We start from the raw sequence: 19,618 nt of genomic DNA, 5'->3' as shown, positions 1-19,618 counted from the left end.
GCAAGAAGCATATCTATTTTTTCACATTAGATAATCTTGCAATATTTACATGCATGCATATAAAGTTACACTGATTTAGATTATGGCTGTTGATGCAGCCTGGGCATGTTAGAGGTTGCTAGAAAGTGAAAGAAAGGCAGGGGTAAATCATGAGAAATGTTCTTGGCCAACTGGCCCAAACAGGTAAATGCCATTAATTGTAACCCTTTTTTCGGATATCCAATTGTGGGAGTATTTACACTATATTGTGATAAAGAAGTAGCTGGGGGTGGGCATAAGTGAGAAAAAAGCCCCAATTCAAATCAAAGTTAGTGGGAGTTGCAAGGAGGCTGTAGGCATGATGTTGGCATTTCAGTTTGGGATCTCATTGTGGTCTTTCGTACTGAAAAGGATCACATGACACAGAAGAGAGATCAGTTGCTGATGGGATGGCCATTACCTACTAGAACTGGGGATGAGAAAATTGGTGCCAATGATCCCAACTCTGATGGGAAAGAGGCAAGATTTCAGTACGTAAATAACCCTTGGTTAGCACATTGTTTGCACAAATTCAAATAAAATACCTGTTGAGACTCAATGGACTGATGCTGGCTGGTGTCTAATAACATAATTTATTTGGATAAAAAGATCATAGATATTTCTCAACAATAGAAGTGAAGAAAGGGCACTGTCAAATAGAACTGATCCTTCATACTTTTCTTGCTTGCTCATAATTCAGGAGCTGATACTTTCAGTAGATTTTTGGTAATGGGTCTGTTACAAGTCATATGGAATAGTCCCACGCAGAATTGGGTTGTTTTCTCCTCCATCGTCCAGTGTTTTTAAGGCCATATTGACTTTGTGCCAGAATAATTGTACCTCCTCCCGCTTCTGGGGCCAGCGGAGGTAGGTCTTTCTCTTCACCAGCTTTCTCATCCTATGATATGGTGACAGCCTCTCTTTGGGTATTTCTTGAAGGAAAATCAGAATTAGGACATCCTTACGCTCATCAAAAAGCCGGAAGCTTGCCACCTGCATCTCACTGGAGCACCACTCACTCCCCAAGTATTGTTCACTGATAATACAGATGGTCTTCCGACTTGCATAGATGTTCTCCACAATGTTATCCAAAATTGGCTTCCCTGGCTGGAAATCTCGGTGATGGAGGCATAGTTTCCAGTGATATTGTTCTTCAAGTGTTGGAAGAAGATCTCTCATCACCCACTCTTCATCATGCCTGTTGTATGATACAAATGCATCATAGGTATATTTTGAATCAGATTTTCTCTTTTGTTTCTTATCGTAGAGAAAAGCAAGGAAGAGGTAGTAAGCATAGGCCACCTGCCACCTGAACAAGTGATAGACTGTGCAGCAAGCCATTACCAGTATTGTTACCACTGATGTGCTAATGAAGAGGATAAACTCAGAGTACACCCTGCACCAGGTGGTTTTGAACTGGTGTAGGGGCTTGCCCTTGGATCCAGGTGGATATGCACAGATGTATCCATAGAAATGAAGCACTTGGGTTTTCAGATTGTGGAGGGACCAGTTCAGGAAGTCCTTGTTGTCACAATTGCAGGTGAAGGGGTTCTGTCTGATATCTAAGAAACTGAGGGATGGTAGAGCCTTTATGTGCTTTTGATTGATAACTTGCAGTTGATTTCCCACTGCTCGCAAAAGAAACATCTTAGAAAAATTGACATGGAATAGGAAATCCAGGGATTGAAGATCAATTCTACTAATATGCAGTTGACTTAAGTTTGCTATTGGCTTGAACAATGCTGGGTCAATTGTTTTGAGAAGGTTATTGCTCAGGTCTAGTTCTTTGAGTTTAGGGGTGTAAGTAAAAGTGGTTGAGTCCAGAGTGGTTATGGCCAAGTTACCTGCATGAATCCTCGTCACAGATATCAATCCTTCAAAGAAATTTGCTGGCAAATGAAGTAGCCCTGTGTGGCCTTGACTGTTTAAAGTGAATATTTTTAATGACTTCAGCTGAAGAAAAGGAGGTCTTTCAAGTTTTTCTGTTGAAGTGTAGGATATGTAATTGCTAAACATTTGCAGTTCTTTGAGGGAAGTTAATCCATTGAAGATCCCTTTTTCTAACAATGGACTGGCAATGTTATTACTGCCAATTAGTAGTGTTTCTAAATGACTAAGGCCATCAAAGGCTCCTGCTTCTATTGATTCTATCTGGTTGGCCACTAGATTAAGAGTCTGTAGTGCAGACAAGTTTATGAAGGTGTGTTTCCTAATGGCAGTGAGTTTATTTTTCCTCAGTTCAAGTAATTTTAGCATCACTAAAGCTGGAGAAAAAGGTGCTGAGATTTCCAAAAGGAGGTTTTTACCAATATGTAATTCTGCCAATCCGCCAAGTGCCTGAAATTGAGAAGAACTGAATAATTGTGTTAGTTGGTTACAGAAAAGGTTGAGATGTGTCAGTTTACTGGTAGACGCAGATTGATTCATGAAAATATATTTGATATTATTGTAGCTAAGGTCCAACATTTGTAAAGAGGGCATCTGCACAATGTCATCTGACACAACAAAAAGCTTGTTATATGCCAGGGACAGGACCTGCAGAAAATGTAGATGTTTAAAAGTCAATTTGCTTACCTCCTGGAAATTGTTCATGGACAAATCCAAATGTATTAGAGAAGTGCAGTTTTTAAAAACATCTTCCTTCAGCCCCGTGAAGTTGTTACCTTGCAGCTGCAGATACTTAAGATTTGGTTGGAAAGAGCAGACCTGCTCCACTAGATTGTCAGAGTCTGTCAAGTTTAAATAATTGAGTTGGATATTCTCCAGGGAAGAACAAGAAAGGTGTTGAATAAGATCTGACAACTCGGAAGGAGTCATATTTACACCACTAAGCATTAAATTCTTTAGTGCATTTAGAAAACATGGATCTTTAAAAAACCATTTGACAGAATGACCCCCACCAACGTATGAAGAATCCAACGAGTGGAGACTCTGGAAAACATTGCTGGTCATGTTAATTTCAGAGAGCGGATTTCTGGAGATGTCTAACCTTGTGAGGTTCATAAGGGTGCCCCTCAAATCTTCAGTTGCAAAATTATATAAACCATTGTCGCCTATATGTAACTTCTCCAAGGTGCTTAGCACAAAGACTGCATGCATTGAATCCAGGGTCTGCAGCTTGTTGGATGCCAAATCAATTATTCTTATATGTTTCATGCTTGAAAAGGCATGCAGTTCAATGGTGGTGATGTTATTGTGGCTGAGCATAAGGGTGGTGAGGTTGTTCAGCCCAGTAAACATGCTGTTTGAGATGCCAATTAACCTGTTACTGGTGAGGTTTAAGAGTTCCAGTCGGCCTTGATTGGAGAATGTACGACTCTCAATGGTGCTAATCTCGTTCTGGGAAACATTTAGCACCTGCAGTTGGCTCAGGTTCTGGAAGTCATTCTCCTGCAGGTTGGAGAACCTGTTTTGGGAGAGATCCAAGTTCACCACCATTGCAGGTAGAGACCGGGGCACTCGTGACAAGCCCACAAGGTAGCATAGAACTTTCATGTCAGGGCCCCAGACTCCTTGCACTTGGCAGCCTTGTAGGGAGAAACATCCTACTCTCTGAGCAGTTATGGACAGCAATACCAGTATTATAAAGAGAGAGATCATAGCCTCTGTAAGAAGTTTTAATTAGCAAAAAAACACATAAACCGATTAAATCGTTCCTCATAAATCCGTAAGAGTGCAGTCACAGGTAGGTCACCATACATGAAGGCTCAGTTGGATATTTGCGTTCTTTCCTTCACAAGAGCTGTGGACAACAGAATAGAAAAACAAATTAGAAAAAGAAATGACAAATATTTATAAATCAGAAGCCCGTGCACAGCTCAGCCATTCCTCCACAGCTCTGCGTGTAATATAACTTGCCTCTAAATCCTGAGGACTATTGTGAGTTAGTTTCTTCCAAGTGGGTAGGCTTTTTTGTGGTATATACCTCAAACCTAACAAATAAAGCTATATATGGCAGTTTTGTGGAGTTCTTCCACCTGGTTTCAGGCCACATAACTTTAAAGAACTACTTGCCTTATCTGCATGATTGTTGGAAGTCAGTGACTATAATACTTTTGATGATTTGAAAGATAAGGCAAAATAAATGGGCCTTCCTTGATGTCCACGTATTGTGGTGTTGTGTTATTTATGTGTGCCTGTGTTCAGGTTTTCAACTTTACACTTGAACTCTGATCAGGGAAGAACTAGTGGGGGCTTGTAATATGTGGCCTTGTCACAGAACATTGAGACGCAAGAAGAGATCTGTGGATCTGCATATTGTGGTACTAACCTCCAATACATCGAAAGAAGTTGTAGCAGAGGAAATAGGAGAAGATCTGATATGTGTGACTGTGCATTCTTCTGATGCTCGATAGGAATATCCATGTAGCTAACTATGAAAGGAGTTACTCTATTCGCAGCAGTCCTGCATGTCTCTCCTTCTGGAGTTCTTTGTATGTGTTACAGCAAGCAAAGCGTTTCAGACCCTGCCATGGGTATGGGTGCGTGGAGGGAAACGAGACTCCCTGATCTTGCTATCATTCATCATGCATGCTGCTGGTACTGGAACCAGGGCTCTATCATTTGAAGACCGGAGGAATGAAATCCAGGGATATTACAAAAGATGAATTATCATATGATATGATTTTGGATTACTACACAACACCTGAAAGAACTGTGCTTTCGGAGGACAGAATTGGCAGTTATGCCAGAGATTAAGCAGACAGCTGATTTGCCAGAAACATAGGTTTTGCATGGGATGCTTGTTAATGAAAAGGTAACATCTGGTAACTTCTCCTCCAAACTGACACACTCCATTTTTTGGTGTTTTGAGGTTCATTGAACTGTCAAAATAATCAAGGCTAAAATCGAAGGAAAGCCTTTATCTGTAGACATGTAATTTTCTTTCTCTGTCTGTAGGCTTAGAACTGAGAAGGCGTTCTGTGAGATCCCTGTGTAGTTATGGATATGGGTCAGTGACAGCCTCAGATTAGAAAGGTAGACAATACGCAACGGGCCAATGGGCCTGTGGTTGAGGCCCACTGATGGGACGTTTTTTTGGTGGCCATCTCAGTCTTCACAGCAAGGCCACAACATCAAAGGGTGTAGTTAAAGCCTTTAGATACATATGGGCCTGACCAGTTGCACATTAAAGTCAGGCTGCTCCTTTTCAGAGGCAGAAGGTCAGTGGGCTGCTGCGGCATAAGGTGTGTCTGCCTTCTGGCTCCCTCCAGGTGTACAGAGGGCACAAGGAGCTGCAGATGGGAAGCCATTAGCACTTGTTTGCAGGGGACTGGGGCAGGGGGAGAGGACTGGAGTAGGTTGTGGGGGTTGGTGAGGGCCAGCAAGGGGGAGCTCTTAGGTTATTATTGTCTCCCTCCCTTACACGGAACAGGCTGGTGTTCTCCTTTGCCTCCCATAAATTATTTACTGCAGTTAACAGGGACAGGTTGTGACCTTAGCTAAGGGTTTGAGTCCCAGTGTCAGTAAAACATCCTGTGATTCTGGGCAAATTATGTAATCTACATGAGCCAAAACAATTAATCTGACCGTCTGTAATGTTATTTGGTACTCATGGGAAGCACTCTAGTGCCTGTGGGCCAGTTTTGTGCTATTTAAAACTGCATGCACTTGAGGAAAGTGACACTTTTTTTCAAATTCATTTTTGCATTATGCACTACCATAATCCCCTTTATTGGAATTTACACGTGATGTTAGTAGTAAAACATATAAATACAGATACAACTTTCAACAGTCTCTGAGCACTGGAGGAACTCTCTTAAGTATTGTAAGAAATAAATATATAAAAGCTATGGGGGAGGATAAAAGGCAGTCTAGGTCGGTGCCATTAACGCAAATAGTTGCCAACACTTCGCTCCATAATCCTAACCAGCCATTTTATTGTGAAAGGTTATGACCTGCAAATGTGGGCCACTTTTTTTGCCTGCCGGGCCCAATTGTGGCCTAAATCCAACCCTACTCAGTGAAAGAATCGTCATTTGCTATATGTGGTGAAATGGGGGACTACTTGTGTTGGGAGGGAAGTATTAGAATTTGTTTTGAGTCTGACTGCTCACGCCAGGATTTTTAATGAGGTTTTATGGCAGAGCTATTTAAACAGCCTTAGTTTGTGTTTTTTTTTAAGAGAATGTGTATTCCATGTGTATGTTGTCATCTGTTATCTGATGTTCTACTCTGTTTATGTTTACACATTACTAGAATGCCAGGGACTTTGTAAAACAGTCAATACTTTGGATTACTTGCTGCGTTATTGTGTAGCATTCAGGGATGTCGGGTTATTACTTGCAAGCTGAGTAGCTACTGTTGTCCTTTTTTGTTTCTCTGCATTCTCCTTCTACCTAGCCCTATAGTAGCAATGAAAAAGTACACTGTAAATACTAGAATGCTAAGAATACGATCATGTGACACCTCTAGCAAATACTATTTTTTGGACATCGATTTGTTCGGTGGCAGTATCAAGCCCATTCTTCTTTTGGGATCCACAAAACCTGAATTCCAAAATACAAAGTAGTTTTTATTTTTTATTTTAACAAGTTTTTGAAGTTGATGCTTATGAACTGAAGGAAGCAGTTATTTGTTAACAATTTGTTGCACGTTATTCTCAGGATTTTCTGTCACATACATATGTATTGTGACAAGACTGCACTTTTTTTTTTCTTTTTTACTATTTGGACTGATGTACGTGCCACTTCTACTCAAACGAGTGCTTCTTTTTTTTAATTTAATAATGCTTTATTGAATAAGTTAGCATACACTGGTACAATAGAATAAATACATTTGCAACCAGAAGAAAAAACAATAAAAAAAAAGGATTAATCATAATCATAAAGATAATTATATCCATGAGAAACAATTTGTACACACAACCAGACTGTAATATTCTCCCGTAGAATAATAGCATTTTTTGTTATGTTTTAGTAAAGAAAGAAAGAGAAGAGAGAAAGGAAAGAAAGAAAAAGTAAAACAATGCAAGTTAAAAATCACATAGTTACAATAAAGCAACCATTAAGTATTAACAGTAGTATGTAAAGTCCTGTGTTGCGAAAGGAAAGAGGTGAGGGGAAACCAAAGCATGTCCCTTTTAATTAACAGTTGAGTAGTATTAGCATTTGCTCGATCCATTCTGTGATTATAACAGATCAGATTCCACCAAGTTACAACAGATATTTTCGTAGTATCTTTCCAATTAGAAGTTATAATTTGCAGTGCACCAGCAATGAGCAAATCAGCCAATTTACCAAGCAGTGGTTGGGAATACCAAATAGATGAAGTACTACCCAAAAAAACATGTAATCCATTGAAAGGTGCATTGATGGAGAAAATCTGATTAACTTTATCCCAAACTTGTTCCCAAAAAGTATGAACTGCAGGGCACTCAAAAAACATGTGCATATAATGACTGTTTTCTTTAGAACACAACCAACACTTGCTATCTGTAGTAAGTTTAAATTTATAAAGGTCTACAGGAGTATAGTACACCCTATTGTAAAAATAAAATAACGTTTGGGTTGTAGATGCTGAACGGGATGTTGTATGGAGTTTTGACCATATTTTTTTCCATGTAGATATAGGAATGCTTTGATTGAAATCCTGCTCCCATGCTAATTCTATTTTAGATTTTGGTCTCACAAGAGTGGTATGTGTAAGGGTTCTGTATATAAAAGACGCCGGGACTTGTGAGGAAAAATTATAAGGTTGGGAATTAGGCAGTATAGAAGAGGGAGCCTCCAAAGATTGAGACAATAAATTATAGAGGATAGCATAGAGAGTTTGATATTTCACAGCGTAATAAGTGGAGATATGAAATGTCCGTTGAATATCTTAAAATTAAAGTACAGCATTATCAAGAATTATCTGATCTAAAGTTATAATGCCTTTGTGCATCCACTCTTTCCATGCCAAAGTTCTATTATGAAATTTAATATCATCATTGTACCATGTAGGAGTTTGCCTAAGGTTCTCATATGAGGAGTGAGAGGCAAGAAGTAATGGCCTGGCAATAGAAATAGAATGAGTTATTATCGGAGAGAAAAGAGATTTAGGGGGTTTTGAAAGCCAAACTGCATCTCTAAATGTAAATGGTGCAATTTGTGAGTGTTCCAAATGACTCCACTGAGAGGTCCCTTTATGAAAAGTGGGAGAGAGGGACAACCATATTTGTTTTAAAACAAATGCAGAGTGATATCTTCTAAAGCATGGAAAATGTACACCTCCATTGTCTCTAGGTTCCTGCAATTTGACTAGAGATATATGAGATGTACGTTTGTTTCATTAAAATTTCATAAATAATGCATTTATAATTTTAAAAAAACTAGAAGGAAGTTTAACGGGAAGCATAGATAAATAAAAATGTAAAATGGGCAACAACATCATTTTAATCATGGCCAGTCGTCCCCACCAAGTTAAATAAAGAGGATACCATCTATCAAGTAATTTCACAATCCTTGACTCTAACTCTTTGAGATTAGTTCGAATAGTGTCTTTAAGAGAGTTGGAATAGGATATGCCCAGGCATTTGATATGCTTAGAGTTCCACGTAAACCCAGTATCCTTAAACATGTCTGGTAGACAGTAAGCATTTAATGGCAAAACCTCTGATTTATCTACATTAAGCTTATAACCTGAGACACTTGAGTATTCTTGTAATAATTTTAAAAATTCCAGAATAGTCTTGTGAGGATTAGAGATAAAAAGTAAAATATCATCAGCATAAGCTGTGAATTTAATCTCAGTATCTTTGTGCTTAAAAACCATAAAAATCAGATGACTTACGTATTTTCTCTAGAAGGGGCTCAAGGGCTAATATAAATAACAGAGGTGAGAGAGGACAACCTTGTCTAGTACCTCTGTGTAGGGGGAAGTAATGAGATTGTTTACCATTGACTAAAATTGATGTAGAGGGTGAAGAGTATAAAAGTCTAATAATTTTAATAATATGAGGACTAAAACCATGCCATTTTAATGCTCCAAACATAAAATCCCAACAAACTCGATCAAAGGCTTTTTCAGCATCTAGAGTTATGGCAGCTATAGGATCCCTGGACTTAGAGGCAAGATGGATAATATTGAGAAAAGTTCTAGAATTATCTGATATGTACCGCCCCTTAACAAAACCTGACTGATGAATGTCTATTAGGTCTGGGATAGAATGATTAATCCGTAAGGCTAGGACTTTTGCAATGATTTTACAATCAACATTAATAAGGGATATAGGTCAGTAATTACCACATTTGGATAAATCCTTATCTTTTTAGGAATCAAACACAACATAGCTGCAGAAAAAGTGCCCTTTGCTTGATCTTTTGATATGAAATATTGTATAAGTGTTAATTGCTTAGGAACTAAAATAGATGCAAAGGTTGAGTAAAATTCTGTTGAAAAGCCATCTGGGCCAGGAGCCTTATCTTTAGGAAGCTTGGTAATGGCATTTTTAATTTCTGCTTCAGATAGGTCAGAGTCTATTGGTGACAAATCTACTTTTTGTTTCGAAGGAATAGAGTGGAAGAAGGCATCCACTTCAGTCATATTAGGAGTATTTTCGGGAGTATATAATGTGGTATAGTAGTCAGTAAAGCATTCCAGGATTTCTGAATCTTTAGTGTGTCTATTTCCAAATGTGTCTGTGATAACAGTAATTTTAGACTTTTGTTTTTTGATCTTTCAATAATTTGCCAATAGTTTACCCGCTTTATTTTCCCCCCGTAAAATGAGGAATTTATTTTGAGTAGAGTTCCACACGCACTTTCCAAGGAATGCTTATTGTATTGTAGTTTAGCATCATTCAACCTGGATAAGGTGTCTGGTTTGTTAGATGAGAAATATTCATGCTCAAGACATTTTATTTGTGTGAGAAGTTGAGAGGAAACTTTAGATTTTTCTTTCTTTTTAATGGCAACATAATCTATAATAAAGCCTCGAGCCGTAGCTTTAAATGCATCCCATATAAAATTCATCTGAGTATCCGAAGGTAAATTGTGCATAAAAAATTCTTTAGAAAACATTGTAAATTGTTCAATAAATAAATTATCTTGCAATAAAGTGTTATTAAACCTCCAGCGATTAGAAAAGGAGGAATTTCCTGGAAGGCTCATATCAATTACTACTGGGGCATGATCTGATAAGAGAATAGACCCAATATCAGCATGTGAAATTGTTTGTAAAACATTTTGTGTAGCAAATATATAATCTATTCTAGAATATGAGTGATGTACTGGAGAATAAAACTTGAATTCTAGTACATCTGGGTGAGCAATTCTCCATACATCACGTAGACCTCTGGAGGAGATTGCTTGATAAAATGTTTTTTGCATGTTATTAGGGATATATCGAGTTTGGGAGTGACGATCTATAAAAGGATCCATAAGTTGATTGAAAACATGACCAACCCAATTTCTATTAAAACTTTTAAAATTCTGCTCTTTAAGATGGGCTTCTTGTACAAGAGCAACTTGACAATTCAATTTAGAGAGATGCTGGAGCACTCTTTGTTTCTTAACTGGATTACGTAAACCTTTAACATTCCATGAGATGATTCGAAGACTGGTCAATTAACTAGTAGAACACATTTAGACAACAAAGCCTTACCGAAACCTAAGAGACAAACAACATGTGAATAATAGAGGAAGGTGGAAAGGAAACATATGAACATATATCTAGATAAGATTGCGTGATGATGCCAATCTTGCATTGTAGGACGTAAGAAATAATAAAGGTAGAAAGAAAAGTAGAAAGAGAGAAAAAGAAAAGAGTAGCAAAAGCACCCCATTGATAAAAGAAAGAAAAGATGAAAAAAGCCAAGAAACTTCAGTCATAATTGTCTTAAAGAGAAGAAAAATACTTTGCATGGGAGAAAGGGAGGAGCAAGAAAAGAAAAAGAGGCAAATCAGCAACAGTACCCCCGAGGAACTACAATGATTGTATAACAAGATAGAGGAGAGACGAGGCAACAAAATAAATACATTACAATATGAACAACTGACGACGTGACTAACCAACAAGGAAAAGAACACTATGATGTCGAGATATACAGGAATATAGACACAATCGGAAAGGGGACTTTCTCAACCTGAGATTTCAATGGTTCCAATATCTGTAAAGAAGAAATAGATCATTTGAGAATTTCACATTAACCGATCAAGTCTTGCTGAGTTCCATTGACTCCCCTTTGTGAGTATATATAAACTGTTTCAGACCATAGGGATTTTCAAAAGTAGCTGTTCTGTCCTTGAAGGTGACCCTAAAAAAGCAAGGGTGAATTAGGCCAAATCTAGCATTCATAGATCTTAGGGCTGGTCAGAGATCCAGAAATTCCTTCCTTCGCTTGGCAGTCACCGTGGCCACATCCTGGCTAAAGAAAATCTTTTGGCCCGACCACAACAGTTGTTTACGTTGTTTGGCGACAGTCAAAACAGTCTTTAAATCTGAGTACTGTAGGAAGTAGGCAATAATTCCTCTTGGTTTTGATGGAGAAGAGGGACCAACACGATGGGCTCTCTGGATGTTGAGAGCAGTAGTATTCTGAAGACCAACAATCTTTGGAATATGAGTTTGCAAGAATGTTATCAAATCTTGGCCTTCTGAACCTTCCGGAATGCCATAAATGCGAAGATTATTCCGCCGATTGTGATTTTCCAAATCTTCTGTCTGTTTTTTAAGTAGTGCGACTTCCTTAGTCAAGTTATCAACTTTAGTAGTAGTATCTTGTATGTCACTAATCCTCTGTTCCACCTCAGAAAGTCTAGAATCCAGACGTGACCACTTCTCCTCAATTCGCTGTAGCGCAATATTCGTCTCCATAACAAAAGGCTTTATGAGCTTAAGCTCATCCATAATGTCATCCAATGTGAAGGGCAATGGAGACTTAGTTGGAGAGGATGGGTCTTTTTTAACACTTTTGAGGCCCCCGGAGTCTTTATGACCATTAGAGTTAGACACAGAGGATACAGATAATTTGGAAGTATGAGGGGCTTCCATTTCAGCCACACAGTATATATTTAGTACAATAGTTTAGTTAATGTTCCTGAAACGCCAATTAAGTCACCTCAGAGGACAAATGTTAAAAAATTTGAACAAAATCCAGAATAAAATGACTATAACAGCTTCAAGAGTGGCATCCAAGAGTGTCCAAAAAGTATTAAGATCTCCACATTAATTCAAGTAGCCAAAAGACAAAAAAAAAAAAAAAACATTAGGAATAAAAAAAATAAAAAAAAAATCCTCTCAAAATGGCGCCGCATTCCTGTCAGAAAGGGAGCAGTAGGTTAAAAAGATTAAACTCTGTAAAACACCAGAGTTTTAAAAGAGAAAAAACTCACCATACTGCTCCCTGCTTGTTCCAACATCCAATTCTGGGAAAAAAAGCAGCCAGCTGTCAAAAACGTCTCCCTCCAATATAAAAACATCCTCGGCAGCTCGGGAGCGTTGTTATCGAGTGGCCATCTTAGCTGCTCCACAACTCTCACTCTCCCAAACCAGTGCTTCTAAGCTCAGGCTTTTTCACTTTCTAACACACCAAGTACAGCTGCCAAATTCATAGTGACCACATGTATACCGACTTTTAGCACTATGTATAGCACATTTGCTCCTTGCAAAAATGGCAGTGGTTAAGGAAATAAGATCTATAGATTGCTTAAGGTCTGCACTATATAGAGTCATATTGTCAACAGGTCTCTGTGTTGTTTCCGTGATATTTATTTTATATCCCTTGTGACGTAACTGCTACAAACCTGTTTAAGATTATATTTTGACCGCAGAAAGTGTGAGACTCTTCTGATGTGTTTGGCTGTTAATCATTTTAACTCCCATCCCTTACAGGGGCGTAACAAAGGGCCCTGCGGTGCGGGTGGGTCCCGAGCTCTAGGCAGACCCCTCAACACAACAACTGGCCTGAGTGAGTCTGGAGGGGACCCACTCCATGTTCTGTGCAGGGTGCCCCCTCCAGTTTCGTTACGCCACTGAACCCTTACTGATATTTTATTAGATACATTCATTTTAAAATCTATAATTCTTAATTTGCATTTCGTTTACTATGGCATTCCTATGTTCTACTGCGTCTGAGATCCTATCCTACTAACATCTTCTCGACAAAGACTTGGCTGATCAACCCTTCTGCCTCTGGAGCGTTGTGTACACATTGAGTGGTTTAGTTATACAATTGAAGTGCAATAGCTCCCAAGGCTGTGTGATACTATTGGTAAATAACAAAGCCCCAAAGATATTGTCCAGTAACCACTTACTGTCCAAAGATACATTAAAGTCCTCACAGCCGACATTTTCGGTTTAGTGAAACTCTATTTTACTGTCAATATGAACATGTGCACTAAGGCGGTGTATTCTGTGCCTTTGACTCTGAATACATTTTGCCAGATTTGGCTTGCTCACAGGATAAATTATCTACCCTGAGCCTGACAACAGCTGAGCCCATCCCCCAGGTCCAGGCCTCTCCAGCACAATGGCCGACCATCTTAGGAGGTAGCCAAGGAGAGGAGAAGGTGGAATCTGGAAGGGTCAGAGCCAAAAGCAACCCCACACATGATTACCCTGACTGCCCACCTGTTTAAGTCGATGGCTGAACCCAGCCTGCCACTGTGCCCCCTTTCCCTTCCCGTTGCCTACTGTGTAGATACCAGATCTCCCTAGAGAGAAGAAAGAAGAGCCGAGATGACTACATGCCTGAGTCTCCCGAGCCCCTGGGATGTCTATGTGGCTGTTTGGACCGGGGTCTGCAGCACTCACCTCCCAAATTTTGCAGGATGTCAACCCTAGAGGACAATGATGTGGAATCAGGAGAATGGGACTGCTGTGAATGTATGACTGTCGGGGACTGTTGCAGACAAGGCCAATGGTGATGTTGTAATGCTGTGATAACATTTTGTCCATCCCTATATTAACAGTTGCTATACTTAAGTTATTGTAGGTGTTCTTAGCAACATTGCTGCCCATGGCTCACTAGTGGCCCATATCTGACAGGTTGTGCTCATCATAAACTCTACTCTGGTTTCTCTGAGATGGTGGTTGATCCTTTACATATAAAACGCACTTGGCGTGAAACTCTGGTAGTATATAGTGCCCCAAAACGTTTAACATGTAGGGGAAATTATTGACAATATTCTGGTTATCGTTTGTGCAATAATGGCATCATTAATAAACAGTAGTCTTTCTTTGTGACATTCTGACCATCCATAGGCTGACACTGGTACGAGGTAAAGTCTTGACGGGATTTGGACTCTGTTGCTAAAGGGCTGAATTGTACCAGTGAAACAGGATCAAGTTTGATTTGCTTAGGGTGACGTATTTCAATTATATTTTGTTTCCAGTAATTATGTGAGATGATACTTTAGTCCATAATATTCAGACATGTAACCAAGAAATGTGGATATACAGTTATCTGGCCTATGTGCTCCCTTTTCAAAAGTTCAAGAAATGTGTCAAAGCAAAGTTGATCAACATTGCATAGCTCTACTGATGGCACTTTGGATTAGGCTTATATTTCATAAGCATATTGGCACAGGTAGATATTTTGGGTAAGGAAAGGAGCTCTAGGGAATTCATTATAGATATTGTAGAGCAAAGGTGAAAGATGAAAGCCTGGGGGAGTGCCATAGTTTATTTGGAGAGAATTCTGCAGGCCTACATAATGTTTACGGTCGATGAATCCCTAACAACCTACTTCTGGCAGCATTTTTCCTACAAAACAAGGTTTGGTGGATCGTTTGTCCTAAAAAATTTGCCAGCATACACTTTTCTTATCTGTTGCAACTGCATCTCTTGCTCACTCATCTACACTTTTTGTTCACCCATGGTAAAGAACCTAAGTCTCCAAACCTCCTAAAATCATTCCGTAGCAGACTTTTAGATGGTCTATACCATATGGCTATGCTTGCCCATGGAAATTGACACCTGCAAAGACCCAGTGGTAAGAGATCTCAGCAGTGCAAACGTACTATATAAATACCAAAAACATTATAAAACACTCAGTTATCTTACTGGCAAATGTGGTTAGTTCTAGCTGTGGTGTGCTGCAAATTAAAAGTTGCTTCATTGGCAAGACTGTTTCAGGAGTGTGTTAGCCCTTGACGAGCTCACATGCTGGATGACATAAATGTATTCTGTTGGCTCCATTAGAAGATGAGCTAGTTTTTTTCAGGAGAGCACACAGGCTTCACCTATCCTACCAAGCTATTTCACTAAGTTATGTGTTCAGCTCAGTACCATTTAATGACAGATTTATTTGATTTTTGTGAAGGTCTCCAGGTTTATCAGGAGCGAAGATGGGTTTGATAGGGAATCAATCAGATTATCATGCTTGTCCCCCGCCAAGATTTCTACAATACCTGCATTAAATAACTGAGTTATCTCACTCATTTAAGTGTTACTCTAAAGCTTAATCATTCTGGTTGTGTGCATCTTAAGTTGAAATATCTGTTGTACATAGAGAGCTGTTGTAAAGAGCTAGCTGCTGTATTGTTCGGGAGGTCCCGTGGTCACTGCAGCATATACCGTTTAGATTAACCAGACTTAGTGTAAGCCAGATTTTAAAATAGTTAACATCGGGGTACAATCTTGCCCGACACGCTAATGAACACCTGCAGGGTACTGTTTGGTTCAATTGTATTACATTATGTTGCAGATAACTGTAAGAATGAAGGACTGGGTCTCCGTCTGGGGATCATGTGTAGGTGTAGCAAGTGATAGACATTGTATGATTTGTGACTGTGTGAGTTAATGCAATTTAGAAGGTTCTGCAGAAGCATTTTTGTCTGACCCCTAGAGAGATACTTTTTTCAGTTGCCTTTAGAGCAGAAGTACTTCCACTTGCCTTCATGGCAGAAACCTCTTTTCTGATTTCCTAGCTGAACATTTTTATTGCTTATCAAAAAAGAATATTCTCCTTATGGGAGAGACAGATTACCTAACTTTCTTGTAAGGCCACTTCATAATAAGTTGTTTCTGCTTTATGCTTTAGAATTGCATTGAACTATACATTGACTTTTGCAATCATGTATTCATTACTGATTATGACTAATTTGAGTTAGTAGCTTTGCTAATCCTTAAATAAACCTTTTTGGTTTTGAAACGTAACCACTCTGAAATGTAACCACTCTCTGTCTTCCTTGTGGAGCCAAATGTGCTTCATGTTATTGAAAGGTATTGAACTAAAGATTCATTGACGAGCCCTTTCTGAACCAGCATTTGCACCAGATTTTTCCAGGAGCAAAGAGACCTAACAAACGCTCTATTGTTAGGTGGTACCTGCCCTCAAAGCATTCGAAAATGTTTCAAATGGTTTGATCTGCAAAACTAATGAATTGAAACCTATCTCTCGTTTTATTAGAGTATTAATACAAAGAGTTTTAAAAACATCCTCAGGACACTTGTTTTACCCATTGAAAACAACCTACTGCAAATGTATTAGATTATTAGCCAAACTTACAACCAATTTGTTTTTAGATTGTGCTGCTTTGGGTCATTAATGGGTACGACTACCACTTAATGCGTGTAAAACATACATCTGGGCTTCTAATAAAACATCACGTTTATATGTTGTTTTCACAATTGTGTGTAGCAATATCTAGTTCATTTGTTGTTTTTTAATAGTGCTCAAATAGACAGGAGGCTGCTTCAGAGCACTAACAAAACAGAAGATGATCATTAAACTCTGAGATTCCTAAATGGAACCTGTGTCTGTGTCCCATGGGACCACTTCTTTAACCTTTCCCAAATATATGTTTGATATTAATTTGATTTCCATATATGAAGTAAAATAGCCTAACGATGCATGGCTTATTTAAGCAATGCTTGCATTCTTTGTTCTGTGTTTTATTGCGTAAAAGGTTTAGATAATGGTTATAAATGCATGTTTTTTTAATGCAGGGTTGTGTATTGTGTAAATATATGAGTTGACTGTCAGACTCAACTTTTCATGCCTCAACCCTCGTGACTTCACCTTCTTTTGTTGCTTCGCCTGACCCCCAATATATGGAGGTCTGCAGTAATTATTTTGCATTTCCAGTACTACTGACAAGCTTTCAGCAGTCAGAGGTGAGGGGAAAGGCCGAACATTTCCAGCTTGGTCCAAGCTGAGAGACAGGGGAAGAAGTATTGGATTTTGGGTAGCTATAAATGTTCAAATTCCAAGTAGCCAGGCTCTTTCAACTTCTGATAATAAACCAACCAAGGCAAAGGGCGAACTTGCACCCTCCTAAAAGGTACGTTGTGGGAACTGGCTTAAACCTGAACATGATGTGTATTCTAGCTGAAGAAGTGCTTTATCTGTTGCAAAGGTCTTGGTATGTGTGGAGGGTCAAGTACACAGGTTGACACTGAAGTGAATAACACATCAATAATTAATGCGCCCGCTCCTTAGATACAGGTTATAAACCCATTAAATAAACAGACTCGGTACTGCCTGGATTTTAATACAGTGGCGATGGATTACATCCTTCAGTGTGTAATCAAAACGATGTGTTCCTCTGGTTGAACTGCCAGGAACCTGGCTGTCAGTGTCACCCCAGAGCCTACCAAGGGTGGTTTCTGTGTGAACATGACAGTGTGAGGTCTTTTGGTACTCCTTATTCAGGCCAAATCTAGAACCCAGCTTTTTAGCACTTTAGAGCTGGCACCTGTATTCTCTGGAAGCATAGAGCACCAGGTGTCAACAAAATAAATTTTCTGGGCACAATGAAAACACTGCAGAGTCAGGATTTGCCACTAACCAATCAGGGCTTTCGTTCTTACACCTTATCCCAACTTCCCTCTGATACTAATACCAGGCATGGTATCACTTCCTTTTGAAACTTTCTTAACACTGGTCACCAGAATTTCTATAAGCTTTGCTTTGAGTCTGAATGTATTTAGGCACTTTCCCCTTAAGCACTTCCTAAAATGCTCCTTCAACAATTTAATGTTATTCACCACCACTTACATAACTAGCCCCACTGTGGTTCCAAAATTCTGAATTCCCCAAACAGACAAGACCAAACTGCCTACTTTGGTTTCTCATGAAACATACACTTCCTAAGGAAGTTCCTTAAAAAAAAAATAGACTTCGGGTAGAGAGCACTCCATAAACTAAGATTCGTTTCTTTGTCAGTTTTAGCAAAATATATTGTTTTTGCATTCGTGTTGGGGCAATGCCATTCAAGACGACTGATACACTAATAATAAAAGGAGGTGGGTTGCATTACTTACCCTCGAAAAGGTAGACCAAAGGCAGTTGCCTTCCACCGCCGCCTCAGACTCTTTGAGGCTGAATAAAGTCAGCAGGTACGGGGGGTGCACCAGATGTGAAGTAGCAAATGTCGTCCCCTGTGGCGTAAAACGTGTCCGTCGCTCCGTTGATGCCAGCTGTATCACCCTTAGGTCTATCGCCCTCTGTGGAGACGCGTGTATGTCTTTCCTGCGAGGGCGTGCTTGTCTGCTGCTCCAACACATACTTCCTCTTGGATAATTGGGCAACTAACCACAATTGAGTAATAAATCTATTCCTGCACGCCATGTATTATTGAGCGGTAAATAGGCCGAATGCCTGACATGGTACCGTTTTTTTGCTTGCTCCCAGCACCCACAGTGGTTAAATATGATTTCAGATGACTGGCCTGACCCCCGCTTGATAGCAATATGTGACCATGCAACCCTCAAGAATGTCCTCCGCATGAAACACATCGGGGCCCTCTCATTGATAATCTGTCGTGCCTGCTGTTTACTGTTGCTTTGATCATAGAGTATTCAGTCCTCTATTTGTGTTACATGACATCCCTTAGAGAGGATGTGACGTACGGACAGAGCCGCCGTCTTTAGATTTGGGGAATCGGGATCGAGTCACAGCATGGCTCACCATCCTGTGATTCTGGATAACTCACAATTAATTTCCGGTGCCTACAAAAAATGAATGCTACGTGATGTAATGTGACTAGCGCTCTAATAATTTCGGGTCGCGTTCAGGTTATATAAAAATGCTAAAAGAAAGAGAGGGTGATTACCAGTTGTGTAGAACTGCCACTGCAAAACCTTAAGTGAAGTGGTAATAGCATGGCAGCTACCATTTGGGTCGACTGTGGAAGAGAGGGAGGTGCATGGGTAAGTTAAACACTTTACGGATAAAGAGTGAATTGAAGAAATATACTAAAAATAGGAGAGAATTTTTAACATAGAAAGAATGAAAGTAGTGGTATTTGTTCCCCAATTCTGGATTGGACATGAATTCAAATAATCCTAAAATTGTTAAATGTTAAACATATCACTATTACTCACAGACACGTTTAATAAGAGAATGTTTTGCAGCCCATCTGCCTCATTGTTGGGGCTATATTGCAGCAAGTGAGGTGCCTGAGCTGTAAACGTCACTGGCGCTGGCATACCACCCTTTCTACCATGTTTTGTGAAAGGAATCTGCCAAAGGGGCACCTGTTGTTCTAGCATTTCTAATTGCTATACGAATTACCCACTCTTAGCCAAAGTTCTCTGGGTCTCCTTAGGGTTGATTCCAGGTTCCTTGGCGAACGAACTATGAAGGATCTACTCAGCGGGTATTGTGAATGACACTTCTTCAAAACCAAATAAATCACTCTTTAAAGTAAACCACATCAGTCTGGTGCTTTTA

At 39.4% G+C, this 19,618-nt stretch overlaps 1 protein-coding gene across 1 annotated transcript; it reads right to left on the bottom strand.

The window, feature by feature from the left end:
* Window positions 1-595: 595 nt before the first annotated feature.
* On the bottom strand, window positions 596-18,382 carry LOC138304494 (toll-like receptor 13). Its single transcript, XM_069244614.1, has 2 exons — window positions 18,208-18,382; window positions 596-3,760 (listed from the first exon to the last, which is right to left on the bottom strand). Exon 2 carries the CDS (start codon window positions 3,616-3,618, stop codon window positions 757-759), a length of 2,862 nt encoding a protein of 953 aa, XP_069100715.1. The 5' UTR covers window positions 3,619-3,760; window positions 18,208-18,382; the 3' UTR covers window positions 596-756.
* Between the last annotated feature and the right edge of the window lie 1,236 nt (window positions 18,383-19,618).

Source organism: Pleurodeles waltl, chromosome 7, assembly GCF_031143425.1.
Source record: "Pleurodeles waltl isolate 20211129_DDA chromosome 7, aPleWal1.hap1.20221129, whole genome shotgun sequence".
NCBI classification, from domain to species: Eukaryota; Metazoa; Chordata; class Amphibia; order Caudata; family Salamandridae; genus Pleurodeles; species Pleurodeles waltl.
This window is presented reverse-complemented; position numbering and strand designations above follow the sequence as displayed.

Excerpts from the sequence above, each read along its gene's own strand:
- LOC138304494 (XM_069244614.1), bottom strand. The coding sequence starts at position 3,618 with ATGATCTCTCTCTTTATAATACTGGTATTGCTGTCCATAACTGCTCAG.